The 22,376-nt window shown below is 44.2% G+C and overlaps 1 protein-coding gene across 1 annotated transcript; it reads left to right on the top strand.

Moving 5' to 3' along the window:
• The first annotated feature begins 3,953 nt into the window (after window positions 1-3,953).
• Window positions 3,954-5,422, top strand: LOC123450592. The gene is made up of 3 exons (XM_045127761.1): window positions 3,954-4,564; window positions 4,718-5,294; window positions 5,400-5,422. Exons 1-3 carry the CDS (start codon window positions 4,211-4,213, stop codon window positions 5,420-5,422), a joined length of 954 nt encoding a protein of 317 aa, XP_044983696.1. The 5' UTR covers window positions 3,954-4,210.
• The last annotated feature ends 16,954 nt before the right edge of the window (window positions 5,423-22,376 follow it).

Here is a 22,376-nt window from a genome sequence, read left to right as displayed (position 1 = left end):
TGTAAAGACAAAGTGTAGACTTTGGAAGAACTTCTTGATGGTTGTAAGACTATTAAGTAAATATGGATCTTTAAAATAAAGACAGGCGATGATGGTGAAAAGCCACCATTAAGAAAAAGCTCGACTTGTCGCAAGGATGTTTCCGACAAGATCAAAGAGTTGACTATGATGAGACTTTCTCACTCATAGCGATGCTAAAAGTCTGTTGGAATTATGTTTGCATTTGATGCATTATTTATGAAATATTGCACATAGGATATCAAAACATTGTTTCCTCGACGGTTTCCTTCACGAAAAATTGTATGTGATACAACCAGAAGGTTTTTTCGATCCTAAGGATGCTAACAAGTATGCAAGCTCCAGCGATCCTTCTATGGACGGGTGCAAGCATCTCGGAGTTGGAATATACGCTTTGATGAGATGATCAAAGCTTTTGGGTTTGTACAAGGTTTATGAGAAACTTGTATTTCCAAAGAAGTGAGTGGGAGCACTACAGAATTTCTGATAAGTATATGTGGTACACATATTGTTGATCGGAAGTAATGTAGAATTTCTGTAAAGCATAAAGGTTATTTGAAAGGGGTTTTTCAAAGGAAGACCTGGATAGAGACACTTGAACATTGAGCATCAAGATCTATGGAGATAGATCAAAATACTAAACAGAACTTTCAAATGAAATGCATGCCTTGACAAGTTTTTGAAGGAGTTCAAAATAGATCAGCAAGGAAGAAGTTCTTGGTTGTATTGTAAGGTGTGAATTTGAGTAAGACTCAAAAGCCCGACCACGGCAGAAGAAAGAGAAAGGACGAAGGTTGTCCCCTATGCCTTAGCCGTAGAGTCTACAGTATGCCATACTGTGTACCGCACCTGATGTGTGCCTTGCCACAAGTCTGTTAAGAGGTACAGAGAGTGATCCAGGATTGAATAACTGAACATCGGTCAAATTTATCCTTAGTAACTAATAGACTAAGGAATTTTTCTCGATTATGTAGGTGGTTAAAGAGTTCGTCGTAAAGGGTTACGTTGATGCAAGCTTTGACACTAATCCGAATAACTATAAGTAGTAAAACGGATTCGTATAGTAGAGTAGATATTTGGAGTATTTCCGAATAGCACGTAGTAGCAGCATCTATAAGATGACATAAAGACTTGTAAAAGCACACATGGATCTGAGAGATTCAGAACCATTGACTAAAACCTCTCTCACAAGCAAGACGTGATCAAACCCCAGAACTATATGGGTGTTGGATTCGTTAAAATCACATAGTGATGTGAACTAGATTATTGACTCTAGTGCAAGTGGGAGACTGTTGGAAATATGCCCTAGAGGCAATAATAAATTAGTTATTATTGTATTTCTTTATTCGTGATAATCGTTTATTATCCATGCTATAATTGTATTGATTGAAAACTCAAATACATATGTGGATACATAGACAAAACACTGTCCCTAGTAAGCCTCTAGTTGACTAGCTCATTGATCAAAGATGGTCAAGGTTTCCTAACCATAGACAAGTGTTGTCACTTGATAACGGGATCACATCATTAGGAGAATCATGTCATGGACAAGACCCAAATTATATACATAGCATATTGCTCGTTTCATTTTATTGCTATTGTTTTCTGCATGTCAAGTATTTATTCCTATGACCATGAGATCATATAACTCATGGACCGAAAGAATACCTTGTGTGTATCAAACGTCACAACGTAACTGTGTGACTATAAAGGTGCTCTACAGGTATCTTCAAAGGTGTCCTTGAGTTAGTATGGATCAAGACCGGGATTTGTCACTCCGTGTGACGGAGAGGTATCTCGGGGCCCACTCGGTAATACAACATCACACACAAGCCTTGCAAGCAATATGACTAAGAAGGTGTTTGTTTCATCTTTTTTTGCCCCGCATCCGTTTACAGTGTAAACAGATACCTTTACCCATGTTTGGTAATAACACACTGTAATCAACTTCCACCGTAATCAGATCCAGGCCAGTTATCCCTCGTTGCCCCCCACCCCCCACCGGTAACGCGCGTTACCTCCTCACCCCGAGCGCTCCTCCTCCCTCCACGCCTCCCCTCGATCCCCATCTGCGCCGCCACCTCCCCTCGATCTCCTTCAAGTCCAACGCCGCCGCCACCTCCCCTCGATCTCCGTCCAGCCGCCGACGACTCCCCTCGGTCCTCTCCTCCTGGTCTAGCCGCTTGGAAGGAAGCCACGCCGCCGGAACGCCAGCCGCCGCCGCCACGCCACCGACGGAGATGTATGGTTAAAGCTAGCGACGAGGAGCACCAAGGCCCGTCTCCGGATTTCCAATTGATCTATCCCTCCTCCATCAACCTCGTGCCGTGGATCTGGAGGTTAGGTTACCGATCCCTGTTCTTGATCTGGAAGTCCGAAAAATGCATGTTCTTTATCTGTTCTTGATCAATTAGTTATTTGTGATGGATGATGTGTAGCATATATTTGTTCTTGATCAATTAGTTAACTCATCAACTGATAGAACCGTTCCTGGAAACAAATGAAAAAGGGGCTTTTTCTTGTCTGAATGAAGGACATACACCAGTTTTTGTTGGTGCCAGATGATGCCTGTTGTTATAGAGCTATATTTTTCGCTCGTGTACAGTAGGACATACACCAGTTTTTGTTGGTGCCGTGCAGACAAATGTGACATCAAATTTATCTTCCTTTCTTTGCATGACTAATTGCACCTTAATTATGTATATTTTCCTTATGCTTATATATCGCATTCTACTTTTCAGTTATGGCTCGTCTTCCCTTGAGTGCGAGACGTGGAAGGAGAAACGCAACATTTTTGAATCTGACCACTTCCATCATGCTTGTATATTATTATGTGTGGTTAATGTTTGCATTAGCTTATAAGAGAAAATGTTGGAAAATAGAAAGGAGAATTAAAATTAGAGAGTTAAGGGGAGAGAACTTGTACCGGCTAATTGGTGAGAGCGATGCTATGTGTATAAGTCAGCTTCGTATGGATAGGAGAACATTTCATATATTATGTGAGATGGTGAGAGATGTTAGTGGTCTAAAGGGTACGAGGAACACATCTTTAGAGGAGATAGTGGCATCGTTCTTGTATGTATTATCACACCATCTTAAAAATAGGACAGTAGGAAAATTCTTCTATCGAAGCCCGGAGCCGGTTAGTAGAAACTTCAATGCTTGTCTTCTAGCTGTCCTGAAGCTGCACCATCTGCTACTTAAGAAACCTGAACCTATACCCGAGGATTGCACGGATGATAAATGGAAGTATTTCAAGGTAAATAACTATTAAGAAAAAATATTATTCACCAGATGATCTCAATAGTGGTAAAAGATGCTAATATTTTCACATTGTTGTTTATATTGTAGAATTGCCTTGGAGCGTTAGACGGCACACACATAGACGTAACTGTCCCAGCTAATCTGAAAGGAAGATATAGATCAAGGTTGGGTGATATAGATACAAATGTGTTAGGTGTATGTGCACCTGACATGCAGTTCATCTACATATTACCTGGTTGGGAGGGTTCTGCACACGATGGTCGTGTTCTTAGGGATGCCATTTCAAGGCCAAATGGGTTACATGTCCCCGAAGACCAATATTACCTTGTCGATGCTGGCTACACAAACGCAAGAGGATTTATAGCTCCATACCGAGGTCAAAGATACCACTTGGGTGGTTGGACACCACAAAACCCACCTCGTAGTGCGGAGGAGTATTCCAACATGCGCCACGCTAGAGCCCGAAATATTATAGAAAGGGCCTTTGGAAGGCTCAAGGGTCGTTGGGCAATTTTGAGGTCCCCTTCATTTTTCCCTATGAAGACCCAATGTCGAATCATCATGGCATGCGCGCTCTTGCATAATCTTATATTGCAAAATATGCCTATCGACCCAGTTGATATGGACGAGCAATTAATGCAAGAAACACTGGAAGACATGGACGGAGAAGTAGACCAACCAGAATTCATCACTTCTATATCTACTTCGAATGAGTGGACAAATTTTCGGAATGGTCTTGCTCAGAGCATGTATAATAGACATAGGGCTGCTAGGGCGCATTGAGGTATAAACTATTTGTGTTTGTTCATTTTCTTTCTCTATGTTTCTTTTAGTTTTAATAGATAAGCTATGATTGCATCACATTTGCATTTGTTTTCTTTCATATATATTTGCCATCTCATTTGTAGCCATTCTTTCTTGTGTAGATATGGACCGCGTGGATAGCTCAACCACGTTGCGTGGAAGAGGCAGGAACAAAAGGAATTGGACTTCCGATGAGGACGATGAGCTAATTAAAGCCTTGTATGAGTTGTCTTTGGATCCGAGGTGGAAATCCGATGGTTCATTCAAAGGTGGGTACTTGGCAATATTGGAAAAACATCTTGCTGAGAAGTGTCCAGGCCGTGGTATCACCGGAGTTCCACACATTGAATCAAGAGTGAGGCACTTCAGGAAGAAATATGGTGCTCTTGAAGTAATGATATCCAAAAGTGGTTTTACATGGGATGGAAATAGGAAGATGATTCAATGCGAGAAGGCACAGTATGAAGAACATTGTAAGGTAGATCACTTCAACCACTAAAACTGAATTTCTCACTAATGCATTGTGCTGAATTTGTTTGCAATTGCACCTTGGTTACCTATTGTTGTAGTGTAACTTTTTCCTTATTGTCCATGCTAAAACCAACTTTCTTATTTTGTAAAAATCATGTAGAATCACAATGAGGCTAAGGGATTGTATGGTGTATCATTTCCATACTTTGAGCAATTGGCTGCTATCTATGGCAAGGACATCGCAACAGGGGAAAATGCTGAAGGCTTTGGAGAGGCAGTCGGAAACTTGGAGAAGGAAATTGCTATGGAGGAAGAAGAAAATGAGGAAGAGGATATGATCTCAACAGGGACAGCTAGACGGTCAATTGACACTTGCTCTATTGATACAACTAGTTCTAAGAGACAAAAGAAGGAGCCAAGGCCAAAGAGGGCGACGGGACCAAGCGATCCTTTTGCAGCCATGCTTCAAGATGTCAACAACCAACTAAACAGTGTGACACAACATGTTGGTACAATGGCAACAACATTTTCAGCAGCAATGGCACGAGAAACAACCCAAGAGGACCCTCAACAGAAATCAAGAGAAAAGGCAATTAGTGAATTATCTAGGCTTGCATTCACTGGGAGCGAGATTGTTGACGCTGCAACTATATTTGCTAAAACTCCAGAACACATGAACATGATGCTTGTGCTTCCAGAAATCCTTAGGAGGGACTTCGTCCTCAAAATGCTCTCGGGTATCCCTTTTTCTAAACTCTCCAGTTTACATCATCAGCTTTGATAATATGTGCTATCTTGTGTTCCTTATATCTAACTCGTGCTTGTTGGCTGCTCATTGGCAGATGAAAGAAAGAAGCAAGGTTGATGGGAAAGAAGGCCCTTCTCCACTATTGGTGTGACATGACTGGTGTGTATAAAACCCACCTCATTTTACTACTGTTCTACTTGCCTACTTTTCCTTAGTGCCAAGTTTTGGCTCATCAGATGTGCCACTGAAAATTCACCAGTGGACAGGTGATCACGGTTTTTGCCGCCTCAAAAGTCACTGAAAATTCCATTGCAAAAGCTACTGTTATCAGTTTCATTCTCCGTTCTGGAAACGGAGAAATGTTCAAGTCTGTAGATAGATAGGTAGATGATTGAGGGTGTGGATAATGATGATGGTCATGATTCATGTGGCGTTTGGCTTAAATTTTACAGCACCAGTAGGTAGGTTGGACTTGGAACTGGATCATAACTACATCTCCTAATGAAGGATAGAAAATATACCTCTGTTTGAGTTGGATAAAAAATTCTGCATATGAATTTTGTCCTTTAGAATTTATATTAGATGTTGAACATTGATTTAGGCCCTGTTTGGAACCACCTAGATTATATAATGCAGTTTTTATAATCTATTATGTTTCCAAACAGGACAACTTATAGTGGCATTTCGTGGCCTGAATATTTATCAGATTATATGTTCTTGCAGTATACAACATTGATGTTTGTGTTAGTAATCCAAAATATATGACAGTGCTTTTCATTTTTTTGGTTCTTGCATAATAATCCATATGCGTGCATTACACCTGAGAATGGCTGATTTATATTTGTCTATCTAGTCGACAACAACGACAATAACCTACTTATTATAGTTGTATGTTATAGCTACAGTGGTGTATTTGTATGATTAATACTTTTGCTAATCATTTCTTATCCAACCCATGCTTATTGGCAAATTAGAGAAATAGCCAGGGTTGATGAAAATGAACATTATTTTTCAAGACTGGTGCGGCGAGATTGAAGGAACATTCCAGGGTTGATGATGAAGCTGGTTTGCAAGAGTCTTGACTTGAAAAATGATGTTAATTCTGAATTTGTATCTATGGTTTAATATCCTCATTTATAACTCTGGAGTGTTCTTCAATTCTGGCATTTTATTTTATTTTGAAGTGTGTTTAAATCCTGCCTAAGAATTTGTAGGGAAGTATTTATGTTTATTCATGTAAAATGCTTTTAAAAGTTCTATGCGAAATAGATGGTTTTGAAATGATGTTCACTGATGTATGTGTAAAGCTAGCGCCGGTTTGATTCTGTGATGTAATCGGATTACACATATCTTTCAAACGCAGTCTTGTAACTTGATACCTTTACATGCATGAAACAAACAGAAAAGCAAATGGTCCTGTTACATCACGGTCCCGCTGCTACCTGATTCCATTACCAGTCCCGTTACCTTGCGCTGTACCAAACACCTCCTAAGTGTAAGTCACGGGATCTTGTATTACAGAACGAGTAAAGAGACTTGCAGGTAACGAGATTGAAATAGGTATGCGGATACCGACTATCGAATCTCGGGCAAGTAACATACTAAAGGACAAAGGGAATGACACACGGGATTATATGAATCCTTGAAACTGTGGTTCAACCGATAAGATCTTCGAAGAATATGTAGGATCCAATATGGCCATCCAGGTCCCGCTATTAGATATTGACCGAGGAGTGCCTCAGGGCATGTCTACATAGTTCTCGAACCCGCAGGGTCTGCAACTTAAGGTTCGATGATGTTTTAGTATAGTTGAGTTATATGTGTGGTTACCGAATGTTGTTCCGAGTCCCGCATGATATCACAGACGTCACGAGGGTTTCCAGAATGTTCCGGAAACAAAGATTGATATATAGGATGGTTTCATTTGGTTACCGGAAGGTTTTCGGGCATTACCGGCATTGTACCGGGAGTGACGAATGGGTTCCGGAAGTTTACCGGGAGGGGGACAACCCACCCGGGGGAAGCCCAATGGCCTTAGGGGTGGCGCACTAGCCCTTAGTGGGCTGGTGGGACAGCCCAAGATGGTCTTGGCGCCAAGAGAAGAAAACCAAATAAAAAAAGGGGAGGCGGGAAGGAAGAGAAGGACTCCACTTTCCAATCCTAATTGGAGTAGGATTCCTCCTCTCCTCCCTAGCCGGTGCACCCTCAAGGCAAGCCTACTCCCCCTCCCTCCTATATATAGTGGTGATTTAGGGCTGATTTCAGACAACTTTTGCCACGTGCAACTCAGATCTAGACACCATAGTTTTACCTCTTGATCGTATTTCTGCGGAGCTCGGGCGGAGCCGTGCAGGAGTAGATTGTCACCACCAGCGGAGCACCGTCACGCTGTCGGAGAACCATCTACTTCTCCGTCTTGCTTGTTGGATCAAGAAGGCTGAGATCATCGTCGAGCTGTACGTGTGTTGAACGCAGAGGTGCCATCTGTTCGGCAATAGATCGGAACGGATCGTGGGACGGATCGCGGGACGGTTCGTGGGGCTGATTGAGGGACGTGAAGACGTTCCACTACATCAACCGCGTTTCATAACGCTTCCTGCTATGCGATCTACAAGGGTACGTAGATCCAAATTTCCTCTCCTAGATGGACATCACCATGATAGATCTTCGTGTGCTTAGAATTTTTTTGTTTCCCATGCAACGTTCCCAAACACATATAACTAAAAGTCCACAACCGTGGACATACATTTCTCAACTAGATTGCAAAAAACCTTTCAAGTGATTCATATCTAAAGTGATGGCCATGGAAAATTGTGATCAACACTTGGGCAGAACTCAAGTAAATGGTATAATCTAGGTAGAAATAATATTGCTCAACAAAGGGAAGCTATTCACATGAGCAATACCTACATCGGTTTTCTTTTAAAAACAAAATGAGTACAATGAGGTGGTTAAATATAGAGCATGTATTGTAGAACAAGGGTTCACACAGATACCCAACTATTATCCAAAGGTGGAATCTCTTTCTGATAACTTATATCATTGGCAGTAGTAATCATATATCTATGTATAGTTGACAGCTATAGTGATTAAATATCTATGTGGATCACTAGATTCACATATAGATGGTTCCTAATGAAATCTCACTTCTGAATTCAAATGCAAAACGTAACATACATTATGTAAAATCATTAAGTCACTATAAAACTTATTGGTGTAGGTACATTTTGTTACAACCGACCAGTGAGTTCCTTAACACAAGGATTACACCTACATTTATGATTAGCCATACATGTTAAGCATGTGATTATATAAAAGACATAATTTGAGATGGAGGATTTGGGTAAAACCTCGAGCACCTTCATTCATACATTATGGTACACATGTTGTTTGTATCCATATTATATTGGAGAACATGATTGTGGACAAGTCTTATTCATCCATAATTCCCATGATTGTTTGTCCCCTAGTCATAAAGAAAGATTCGTTTAGATCATTAGCTGGAAATAAGATGTGGGGACCTAAAGTTCCACATCCTAGTGCCATTGGACCCACCAAACATAATTAGTTGGGAGTCAAGAATATCTTTTGATATCTCCAAGGCATGAAAAAACTTGTCCTACCAATATCATTGGATACATCTATTAGATCCCTATCATGTCAGATTATATACAACTTTTGTGTTCCTGCTAGGTGTGGTATCCACCCCATGAAAGTCTTTGAAACAGACCTTAATAGCTACATCCACCAACCATTATGTCAAAGATAATATTGCTCATGTTGCCCGGATGCAAACATGTTACATAATAAGCACTATCACTATATTTCTCATCTTCCAAGTCAAATCGTGTGACATATTTGTAGATTTGTTCACGAAGTATCTATGAATTTCAACACTCCAGAAATATATTCGTGGAATTGGTATTCGACGACTTTGAGATATGGAAGAATCAAGGGGACTATCTTCCTGAAGTACTACTGCTCAAGGCATCATATTATAGTTTTTCACCTTTATGAGTTTACTTCTATAGGTTCTCATCAAGGTATTTAGTGAGGTAATATCAACACGAGATCACATGTCATACTTTTTGTTTTTACCACCGATTTTTTAGGAAAGTATATTTGACATATTTATTCTCCTCTTTGATTCTATGAATTTTCTCATATTTAGTTGAACGAGACAACAACCATTATATGTTGCATCATTTTATCTTTATTTTTTCCACTCGGTTTGAAGCAGTTTGGCAACATATCAAACACTATACTCCTCACATTTTTTCTACATGGTTTTTCGAGGAGATTTTCAAGATGATGTCTCATAGCAAGATAAAGCATCGATTAGGGGGAGTTTTAGGATTAATAATGGGATTAATACCTACCTTCTATTGTTTCCACTCCAACACATTTCCTCACATTCTCCCGTGCATTTTGGGCCAACTACCATTGTGTATAACCTCTCGCTAGAGCGAACGCGTGGAGAGGACATCATGATTCCCTCATTGGATATTGCCTTTGGGAACTGCTTGGGAGACCTTGCGAGGGAATGTCCTCCTTATAATAGCATCTATTTTTAAATCATATGGATAGAAAAGGTAAATAATTGTGGTGTCATGTCCAATCCAGGGTCTAGGAAGTTTTTATGCGGTCTTGCCTATTTCTTTGAATTTTTAGAATCAAACCACTATGGACACAATCTTTCGAAATTTATTAACATTGACCATACATATGGGATGAGTGATCCACGAAAAAAGTGCAAGTAAAATTCGTGTAGGAATCCTCCAAATTAAATAAGTCTTGGGCCATAAGGGAAATGAGAAGGAGACTCGATCTATCTTGTAACAATAACAGTGATTTTGATTTTCGTCGTTCCCTTTCTCGTGCAGAGTTAGAAGATTGACACACTCTTGATGCCCCCCACCTTGACCTAGGGGAAGCTGACTCTGTTTTCTGGCCTCATGCCTGCTCGGGATGATTCACTATCTAATGTTTTTATGGTTGTCTCATTTTGGATATCCGGACCTCAAAATTTTCAATATCTGGCGTGCTCATCTCCCACTTAAAATCAAGATATTCCTGGAAATTTATTAGATTGTGGTTTCCTTTATCTCATCAAAACCTTAAATGGAATGGCACTACCTTCGCAGATTGTACCTTTGTGGGGAGATCGATGATGCAGATCACATTCTTTTTTGGTGCCCCTTGGCCACACATCTTTGGAGCTGCGTTCGGTCATGGTTGGGTTTTAAGTGGAAACCATCGTGTTTTGTGGATCTAATCATTCTTCATTTCGTCCTTACTAACAACTAGGAACAAGTTTACAATGCAACATGTCATCCTTAACAAATTGATTGCACCTTTATAGCAATGGAAACCACCGATTAAAGCTAGGGATACCGACACCATAGAGGCCTTGATTAATCATGTCCGTGCAACCATTGTTTCTCTTCTTTAGACTTCCCCGTCATCGTCTGTGGCCTCTTACTTGTGTCTCTTTTGATCTCTCGTATGTTAGCCTGTTTGCAACTGCCTCTTGTTTAGGTTTTGCTATCTTAAACTAATTCTTGGTGTGGCAGCGTGAGCCTGGTTTGGTTATGCAATGCTAACATGTCTATTTTATGCTACCTCGGTTCCTGTTGGTCCCTGGTGTCTTATTTATAAAGTAGGACAATATTTCTGTAAAAACTAATAACTTGATCGGTCTAACAATGCCAAAAGAAATAAATGATTGGTTGAGGTCTCTTGTCCTTCACCGGTTTGGATGTTCCCAGTAATTCCATCCTAACACGATATTGAGCATTGTATCTGATGAATATTATTTGAAAAATGATAGCTTTCAACTCATCAATTTTCATCGGGTCGTCCATCGCCTCGCGCGTGTGATGCATGTCCATGGAGATCCCAACATGGTCTATGTTACATTCACAACACGAGTCATGTTGCAATCCAAGGGGCTTCATCGGTCGTCTCTTTCATGTGACGCACGTCCCATGCGGGCCCACTGTCCGCTTATCCATCCACGCTTATCTCTTCCAACCAAAGATTGTCCATACATCGTATCTTTGAACCTTCTTATTTCTCGTGACTTTTTCTCGGTTTTCTCATCCATCGCACCCCACTCAATGTTTTGCCACCGCACCCAACACCATTGCTAGCTGTTGCACCCATCGCACCACTAGGCTTCGAAGACACCACTCCTCGTTGTTACAAAGCCAAAGGCCAGCAAAAGCTTGCCACTGGTGTTGCATGGGCTGCAACGCCTACAAGGAATGTCAGTGTTGCAAGCGACGAACACCAGCGCATGGGCAAACCACCCGCGTCGCAATATAGTTCACACGAGGTCTGCCATTGTTGCAAGTCGACAATGTTGCGGAGGTGCCATTGTCGCGAGCTCGCGGGATCGCAACATGGACAATGTTTCTAGAACATTGCCAGTGTGTTTAAGACGATGTTGTGAGCTCATCGGATTTGTGAAGTGTTTGGTGTTTCCGAAAGACAATGAGGGGTTGTGATGTTATTTTTTTGATGCGGGGATTGCATCTATGTCTGGTTGTAACGTCCTTGGTGTTTTCTGACATGGATGATGTTACTAGAAGGACGATGGCCGCTCCATCACGCCCAATCTGATGATAAGGGAGGCGGCCGATAAACAGGAGTTATCAGCCAAATGACGCGTAGGGTCGTCCATACTCGGTGTTGTCGGAAATATGTCATACATGCAATAATAAAATTTTTATTATCCTATGTCCTTGTTCATGTTAAACGTTTATTATCCATGCTAGAATTGTATTGACTGGAAACTTAAATACATGTCAGGATACATAAACAACATTGTGTCCCTAGTGAGCCTCAACTAGCCTAGCTTGTTGATCAAAGATGGTTAAGGTTTCCTAACCATAGACATGAGTTTTCATTTGATAACGGGATCAGATCGCTAGGTGAGTGATGTTATAGACAAGACCCAACCGGAAGCATTGCATTTGATCATATCACTTAGTTTGTGCTATTGCCTTCTTCATGTCAAAGTATCTATTCCTAAGACCATGAGATCATGGAACTCCTTGACACCGGAGGAATACCTTGTGTGTATCAAACGTCATTGCATAACTGATTGTCGTTGTTTTGTCACGACAGTTGCCATGGGGTGGCTTTTCTCTAGTGGTTCAGGTCAATCTGCGTCGGCGGGCTCGGGGAACGGGATTAGGAACAAGAGGTGATGACACACGATGTACCAATGTTCGGGGACCTCCGTGGGAGGTAACACCCCTAGTCCTGCTAGATCTAGTATGTAGTAGACGAAAGCTACAATGGTGCTCCTTGAGCTGTATGATGGTGGAGGAATAAGGAACCTGCTTGCTGCCCTCGCTCCTTTATGTGTGCGTGTGTGCGGAATAGTGGTACCCCTTGCATGGGGGTAGCACCGGGGGGATTTATAGGCGAGCGCCCAATTTTATTGTATTCATGGATAGTGCGGATGGGGCCTGACTGGTAGCCTCTCTAGCCGGCTGAGAGGCCCCACCGTTAGTGCGGTCTTGTCATCGGTAGGGCCTGCCAGCTGCGGGGTCCCGTCGAAGTGGTGGCCCATGATGGCTTGTCGCAATCGCCTGTAGTCAGCGGTACGGCTGGCTCCCGTGTAGCCACGCATGCGCGATGTGAGGGGGTTGGTACTACAATGCGGCCACTATGCCGCCTCGCCCTGTCACAATTGGCAGTGGTGAGCGGTATGACCGGTCCCATTGTAGCCATGCGCATACAACATCATGGAGTGGCCAACACTATTGTCTCCATTGTACCGCTTCGCCTGGTAAACGGTTAGCTATACGGGTGGCTCCACTGTAGCCATGCGTATACAACATCATGGAGTGGTTGCCTCTACCACCGTGTCCCCTCGTCATGGACGTGTCTTATCGTATGGGCGAATGAGCGAGGTATGGGCCCACCGGCTGGCGGGTTGCTCGGAGCTGGATGGTAGATAGCACAGTCCCGAGCCGTCTCGTGGGGTTGGAGCCGGCCAATGGGAGTCCACGCTTGGATGGGAGGAGCCTTCCATGATATTTTTTAAAGAGGGTAATATTCACAGTGAGGATACCCCGGGGTCATCCCCCCGACAATAGTCCCCGAAGCAGGAGTGTCCCTTCGACTCGACGCAACGGGCCTCACCGGCTTGACCCGTGCGATCGTTGGCATAAGAGATTGGGAGTCGGATCGCCCTTTCGCATGGAGCGTTCACGGACCCGGACGGTCGATGTCGGAGAGCAATCCGCGATGCCACGATTTCAAGGAACTTGGCCGCCACACATCGCCCATAGCATGCCTAGCCCTCCTGGGCCACACGGGTGACAAGATAAGGCCGTGCGCTGGGGACCACACGGCCTCGACCGCAGCCTGCATGTAGGATCTGCGACGGCCAAGGCCATCGGTTGGCTTCCCCGTGCGACTTAACGCGCCTGCGCGGGGTGGGGGAGTGGAGATCATGGGCAACCGATCCACTCCCCCACTAACGGCGCGCGGGGGTTTAAATGGAGGGGAGGGGCGCGAAGCAGTCCCTTTGCTCCCATTGTCCCCGTCCCTCATCTTCTTCTTCGCTTCCCACAGAGAGAGAGGTGAAATGCGAGCGAGCGCCGCCCGCTTGGCCCGCGATGCCTGGAGCCTTGTTGGGGAATCTCTTCCGTGTCGCCAACGCTCCCACTGCATCGGGACCCACACCGAGCCCGTCGATGGGGAGCCAGGGTGCGTGGGACGGTAGCAACGTCGACGAGGATTTCATCGACCACCTCCGTCTCCACCGAAACCTGCTGCCGGCGGGAGTCGTGGATGTACGTCTCCTCGGGGCGGAATGCATCCCGGTGCCCAAGGGCAATGAGGTGGTCGTATTTGCCGAGCATTTCACCCTCAGGTTCGGTCTGCCGGTGAGCACCTTCTTCCGACGCTTCCTCACCAAATTCGGGCTGCAGCCTCACCGCCTCACGGTCAACTCCATCCTGGAATTCACTGTGTTCATCACGGTGTGCGAGGGATTCCTCAGAATCAAGCTGTGGCTCGACCTCTTGTGACATCTTATCCCTAAAGAAGAAGATGATGGAGGACAAGGCGAGAGGGGTGAAGGACATGACCGCGTATGTGGCGGCCCTCGTCTACATCTGGCAGGGGACCGTCTACCCGAAGCTCTCGCTACAGGAGTCGGTGAAGTGCTAACGATGCTCGTTCTTCTACGTGAAGATTGTGGACCCAACACTGGACTGCATCAACCTGCCCCCTTCGTCAATCGGCCGCCAATCGCGTAGTTGAACTGGGGGATAGATCTTCGCAGAGCAACGAGCTGGTGAACCGGGCATGCGCCCGACTCCAGGAGTTGACCGAAGAGGAGGGTCTCAAGGTCGTCGATTGGATCACCACCATGATAGCCTACCAGGTGCTACCGTTGTAGTCACGCCTGCATCACATCTGCCTCATGGGGGGGGACGCTTCGATCCATGCCAGATCTCCACGAATGAGTTGAAGCTGGTAGCCATCGCGAGGTGGTAAATGACATAACCACGGCCAAGCTACCGGGGGAGGAGTGGGATGGTGCAAAGTCCCTTATGACCGGGCACATCCGCCGCCTCTAGTATGTAGCATACTCTCTTCTTTGTTTTCTTTTTCATGTGTCTAGATCCGACTGATCCGCGACCCGGCCGGGCCGCAACTATTCATGGAGCTGCAAAACTATGGGAAGCCGGCAGCCGACATGGTGGAGTGAGACGTTGAGGAGATGGTGGACTATGAGGACGTGGAGCCGGCCCACGAGGAGGACCCGACCGACGAGTCAGGAGGCAGAGGGTCCGAGCCAGACAGTGAGTCCCCCGTTACTTGGCCTCTGCAAGACTAGACAGACGATGTTGATTCTGAGCATGAAGAGATCCACGACTTAGCGGACCCAGAGGCCATGGAGGATGGTGCATGGGAGACAAGGAAGCGATTCCGAACGACCGGCCCCACGCCAACACCCGACAAGTCGGAGGCGGCAGAGCGCGCGTAGGGGAAGTTGTCGGCTAGCTCCATACAGGCGACGAAGCGCGCGGTTGGGACGCAGTTGAGCGACAGTCATGGAGGAGGTAGAAAAATAGCACACGTCGCCCCACAGGTCCGGTGCCGAGGCGCGCGTTCACGATGGTCGTCGGGTAAGTTGCCTACTTTCTGGATTTTTGGTTTGGTCTTCTTTCTTTCTTTCCCCCCTTCTCATCCAGTTTCCCATGCCGCACACAGCCGCTCATGCCCTTGGAATGGTGGCCGAGGCGGGGGAAGAAGCTAGCAACGACTTAGAGGTGCTAGGGAGGAACACTCGTGCCGAGGGGGCTGGGAGAGCGCCGCCTGGTAGGAGCTGGAGGCTGCCGAGCTGGCGGCGGTGACGGAGGAGTGTCGCCATTGGGAGGATGCGGTGAGAGGGGGTGCTGTTGGGGAACGTTGCATGGGAAACAAAAAAATTCCTATGCACATGAAGACCTATCATGGTGATGATCATCTATGTGAGGGAGATCGGATCTACATAGCCTTGTAGACCGCTAAGCGGGAAGCGTTAAGAAACGCAGTTGATGTAGTGGACCGTCTTCGTGATCCAAATCGCCACCGTCCCACGATCCGTCCCGATCTAGCACCGAACGGACGACACCTCCGCGTTCAGCACACGTACGGCTCGATGACGATCTCTGCTTTCTTGATCCTGCAGGAGAGACGAAGAGGTAGCTGAATTCTCCGGCAATACGACGGTATGGCAGTGATGGTGGTTTAGCTACTCCGGCAGGGCTTCGCTGTGCCGTACCGATCTAGTTACGAGATGTCATGAAGTAGTGGAGGGAGAGAGGTTTGCACAAAGGCTTGAGGTGCAAAAACCCTAAAACCCTCCACTATATATAGGAGGAACCAAGGGGAGGTTGCCTTGCCTCCTACTCCAAGTAGGAGGCTTCGACTGAAGCAAAGAGGAATGATTCCTCCTCCAATTCGGTTTGGAGGAGTCCTTTCCTTCTTGCCCACATCCTCTCCATTTTTTTATTTCTTTTCCTTTATTGTTTCTCTAGCCAAAATAGCCCTATTGGGCTAGCCTCACCAGCCCATTATGGGCTGGTGCGCCACCCATGGGCCTATTACGTCCTCTCTCGGGTGGGTGGCCCCTCCCGGTAAAACCCCGGAACCCATTCGTTACTCCCGGTACTTTACTGAAAATGCCCGAAATCTTTCCGGAAGACAAATGCAACAATCCTATATATCAATCTTCATTTCTGGACCATTCTGGAGACACTCGTGATGTCCGAGATCTCATTGGGGACTCCGAACAACATTCGGTTACCAACATCAATAATGCAACTATACCGAAAACGTCACTGAACCTTAAGTGTGTAGACCCCGCGGGTTCGAGAACTATGTAGACATGAGCGAGACACTCTCTGGCCAATATCCAATAGCGGGACCTGGACGTCCATATTGGATCCTACATATTCTACGAAGATCTTATCGGTTGAACCTCTATGTCAAGGATTCACACAACCCCGTATATCATTCCTTTTGTCCTTCGGTATGTTACTTGCCCGAGATTCGATCGTCGGTATCTCCATACCTATTTCAACCTCGTTACCGGCAAGTCTCTTTACTCGTTCTGTAATACAAGATCCCATGACTAACTCTTTAGTCACATTGCTTGCAAGGCTTGTTTGTGATGTTGTATTACCGAGTAGGCCCCGAGATACCTCTCCGTCACACGGAGTGACAAATCCCAGTCTTGATCCATGCTAACTCAACGGAAACCTTCGGAGATGCCTGTAGAGTGCCTTTAGAGTCATCGAGTAATGTTGTGACATTTGATACACACAAGGCATTCCTCTGGTGTCAGTGAGTTACATGATCTCATGGTCATAGGAATGAATACTTGACATGCAGAAAACAATAGCAACAAAATGACACGATTACATGCTACATTTATATTTTGGGTCTTGTCCACCACATCATTCTCCTAATGATGTGATCCCGTCATCAAGTGACAACACTTGTCTTATGGCTAGGAAACCTTAACCATCATTGATCAACAGGCTACTCAACTAGAGACTTACTAGGGACATTGTTTTGTCTATATATCCACACATGCATTTATGTTTCCATTCAATACAATTATAGCATGGATAATAAATGATTATCTTGAAACAAGAAATATAATAATAACTATTTTATTATTGCCTCTAGGGCATATTGCCAACCGTCTTGCACTTGCACTAGAGTATATAATCTAGCCTCACGTCTCCATGTGACTTACAATGTAATGAATCTAACACCCTTATAGTTGTGGTGTTGTTCATGCTTTGCTCATGGAAGAGGTTTAGTCAGCGGATCTACAACATTCAGATCCTTGTGAACTTCCCTAAATATTTATGTCCTCCTCCTTGATGTAATCGCGGATGGCGTTCAAGCGTCGCTTTATGTGTTTGGTCCTCTTATGAAAACTTTGTTTCTTGGCTAGAGCAATGGCACCAGTGTTGTCACAGAACAAATTGATTGGATCCAGTGCACTTGGCACTACTCCAAGATCTGACATGAACTGCTTCATCCAGACACCCTCCTTAGCCGCCTCTCAGGCAGCTATGTACTCTGCTTCGCATGTAGAATCAGCTACGATGCTTTGCTTGGAACTGCACCAGCTTACCGCACCCCCGTTAAGAATACATATGTATCCGGTTTGCGACTTAGATTCATCTGAATCAGTGTCAAATCTTGCATCGACGTAACCCTTTATGACGATCTCCTCGTTACCTCCATAAACGAGAAACATTTCCTTAGTCCTTTTCAGGTAGTTTCGAATGTTCTTGACCGCCGCCCAGTGTTCCACTCCTGGATCACTTTGAAACCTTCTTGTCATACTTATGGCCAGACTGACATCTGGTCTTGTGCATAACATTGCACACATCATAGACCCTATGGCTGAAGCATAGGGGATGACACTCATCTTTTCTCTATCTTATGTAGTTACTGGACATCGAGGCTTACTCAACTTTATACCTTGTAACACAGGCAAGAACCCCTTCTTGGATTGTTCCAAAAACTCCACATTGTTTCCAATCAGCAATATGTCATCCACATATAATATTAGAAACGCTATAGAGCTCCCACTCACTTTATTGTATATACAAGCTTCTCCAAAAACTTGTATAAACCCAAACGCCTTGATCACCTCATCAAAGCGCTGATTCCAACTCTGGGATGCTTGCACTAGTCCATAAATGGATCGCTGGAGCTTGCACACCTTGTCAGCATTCTCTGGATCGACAAAACCTTCGGGTTGCATCATATACAACTCTTCCTTAAGAAACCTGTAAAGGAACACCGTTTTGACATTCATCTGCCAAATTTCATAATCGAAAAATGCAGCTATTGCTAACATGATTCCGACGGACATAGGCATCGCTACGGGTGAGAATGTCTCATCGCAGTCAACTCCTTGAACTTGTGAAATACCCTTTGCCACAAGTCGAGCTTTATAAATGGTCACATTATCGTCCGCGTTCGTCTTCTTCTTAAATATACATTTGTTCTGAATAGCCTTGCGACCTTCAGGTGATACTTCCAAAGTCCATACTTTGTTTTCATACATAGATCCTATCTCGATTTCATGGCTTCTAACCATGTATTGGAATCTGGGCCCACTATTGCTTCTCCATAATTCACAGGCTCATTGTTGTCCAACAACATGATTGACAAGACATGATTCCCGTACCACTCAGGAGAAGTACGTGCTCTTGTCGACCTGCGAGGTCCGACAGTAACTAGATCTGAAGCTTCATATCATCATCATTAGCTTCATCTTCAACTGGTGTTGCCTCGATAGAATTTTCTTTCTGCCCTGCGCCACCATCTTGTTGAAGCAGAGGTTCCGCAACCTCATCAAGTTCTATCTTCCTCCCACTCAATTCTTTCGAGAGAAACTCTTTCTCAGGAAAAGCTCTGTTCTTAGCGACAAACACTTTGCCCTCGGATCTAAGATAGAAGGTATACCCAACTGTCTCTTCTGGGTAACCTATGAAGACGCACTTTTCCGCTTTGGGTTCCAGCTTTTCAGGCTGAAGCTTTTTGACATAAGCATCACATCCCCAAACTTTAAGAAACGACAACTTTGGCTTCTTCCCATACCATAGCTCATATGGTGTCGTCTCGACGGATTTTGATGGTGCTCTATTTAAAGTGAATGCAGTTGTCTCCAATGCATAGCCCCAAAATGATAATGGCAAATCGGTAAGAGACATCATAGATCGCACCATATCTAATAAAGTATGATTATGACGTTACGCTGTGGTGTTCCGGGCGGTGTCAACTGTGAAACAATTCCACATTGTCTTAACTGAGAACCAAACTCGTAACTCAGATATTCTCCTCCTCGATCAGATCATAGGAACTTGATCTTCTTGCTACAATGATTTTCAACATCACTCTGAAATTGTTTTAACATTTCAAACGTTTCAGACTTGTGTTTCATCAAGTAGACATAGCCATACCTACTCAAATCATCAGTGAAGGTGAGAAAATAACGATATCCGCCGCGCGCCTCTATGCTCATTGGTCCGCACACATCAGTATGTATGATCTCCAATAAGTCACTTGCACGCTCCATTGTTCCAGAAAATGGAGTCTTAGTCATCTTGCCCATGAGGCATGGTTCACATGTATCAAGTGATTCAAAAACAAGTGACTCCAAAAGTCCATCAGCATAGAGTTTCTTCATGCGCTTAACACCAATATGACCTAAGCGGCAGTGCCACAAGAAATTGGTGCTATTATTGTTAGCTCTACATCTTTTGGTCTCAAAGTTATGGATATGAGTGTCATCACAATCGAGATTCAATATGAACAAACCCCTCACATTGGATGCATGACCATAAAAGATATTTCTCATATAAATAGAACAACCATTATTCTCTGACTTAAATGAGTAACCGTGTGCAATAAACAAGATCCAGATATAATGTTCATCCTCAACGCAGGCACTAAATAACAATTATTTAAGTTCATAACAAATCCTGATGGTAATTGAAGTGAAATCGTGCTGACGGTGACATCATCAACCTTGGAACCATTTCCCACGCGTATCGCCACTTCATCCTTCGCCAGCCTTCGTTTATTCCGCAGTTCCTGTTTTGAGTTGCAAATGTGATCAACAGAACTAGTATGAAATACCCAGGCACTACGAGAGAGTTGGTGAGCTACACATCAATAACATGTATATCATATATAGCTTGTTTGGCATTGGCCGCCTTCTTATCGGCCAGATACTTGGGGCAGTTGCGCTTCCAGTGACCAGTCCCCTTGCAATAATAGCACTCAGTTTCCGGCTTAGGTCCAGCCTTGGGTTTCTTTGCCGGAGGGGCAACAACTTTTCCACTCTTCTTGGATTTACCATTCTTACCTTTGCCATTTTTCTAGAAACTACTGGTCTTATTGACCATCAACACTTGATGTTCTTTCTGGATTTCTGACTCAGCGCCTTTCAGCATCGCAAATAACTCGTCGGGTGACTTATTCATCCCTTGCATGTTATAGTTCAACACAAAGCTCTTGTGGCTAGGTGGGAGTGACTGAAGAATTCTATTAGTGATAGCTTCTTGCAGGAGAGCGATCCCCGGCTCAGCTAGACGGTTTGAGTACCCAAACATTTTGAGCACATGTTCACTGACAGACGAATTCTCCTCCATTTTGCAAGCATAGAATTTATCGGAGGTCTCATACCTCTCGATCCGGGAATTCTTCTCAAAGATAAACTTAAACTCCTAGAACATCTCATATGCTCCATGACGTTCAAAATGTCTTTGAAGTCCCGGTTATAAGCCATGCAAAACTGCACATTGAACCAGTGAGTAGTCATCTTTACATGCTTGCTAAGCGTTCAAAACATCTTGGTCAACCGTAGCGGGTTGCTCATCTCCTAGCGCTACATGAAGGACATAATTCTTTTACCCAGCTTGGAGGATAAGACTCAGATTTCGAGCCCAGTCTACAAAGTTGCTACCATCATCTTTCAGCTTAGCTTTCTCTAGGAACGTATTGAAATTCAAGGTTGCTACTGTGCGAGCCATTGACCTACAACATAAAATTTTGCAAATATTACATAGAATATGTTCAAGATAATTAAGTTTATCTAATCATATTACTAATAAACTCCCACTCAAATAGACATCCCTCTAGTCATTCGAGTGTCACATGATCCAAATTCACTAACTCAAGTCCGATCATCACGTGAGTTGGGTATAGTTTTAGTGGTGAACATCTCCATGTTGATCATAGCTACTATATGATTCATGCTCGACCTTTCGGTCTCTTGTGTTCCGAGGCCATGTCTATACATGCTAGGCTCATCAAGTCTAACCCGAGTGTTCCGCATGTGCAACTATTTTATCTGAACATTGAGTCTATCACACCCAATCATCACGTGGTGTCTCAAAACGACGAACTATCGCAACGGTGCACAGTCGGGGAGAACACAATTTTATCTTGAAATTTTAGTGAGGGATCACCTTATAATGCTACCGTCGTTCTAAGCAAAATTAGGTGCATACAAGGATTAATATCACATGCAAATCATAAGTGACATGATATGGCCATGATTTCGTTCTTCTTGATCTCCATCACCAAAGTACCGGCATGATCTTCATCGTCACCACCGCCACACCATGATCTCCATCGTCATGATCTCCATCATTGTGCCGCCATCGAGGTTGTCGTGCTATCTATGCTATTACTTCTAAAGCTACTACCTAGTAATATAGTAAACGCATCTGCAAGCACAAACGTTAGTTTAAAGACAACCCTATGGCTCCTGCCGGTTGCCATAGCATCGACATGCAAGTCGATATTTAACTAGTACTACATGATCATCTCATACATCCAATATATCATATCATGTCATTGACCATATCACATCACATGCATACCGTGCAAAAACAAGTTAGACGTCCTCTAATTTGTTGTTGCATGTTTTACGTGGCTGCTATAGGTATCCAGTATGATCGCATCTTACTTACGCAAAGCCACAACGGTGATATGCAAATTGCTATTTAACCTTCTC

Source organism: Hordeum vulgare, chromosome 4H (assembly GCF_904849725.1).
Source record: "Hordeum vulgare subsp. vulgare chromosome 4H, MorexV3_pseudomolecules_assembly, whole genome shotgun sequence".
Lineage (NCBI taxonomy): Eukaryota > Viridiplantae > Streptophyta > Magnoliopsida > Poales > Poaceae > Hordeum > Hordeum vulgare.
Note: the sequence above shows the minus strand (reverse complement) of the source record. Positions and strands in the feature narration are given on the sequence as shown.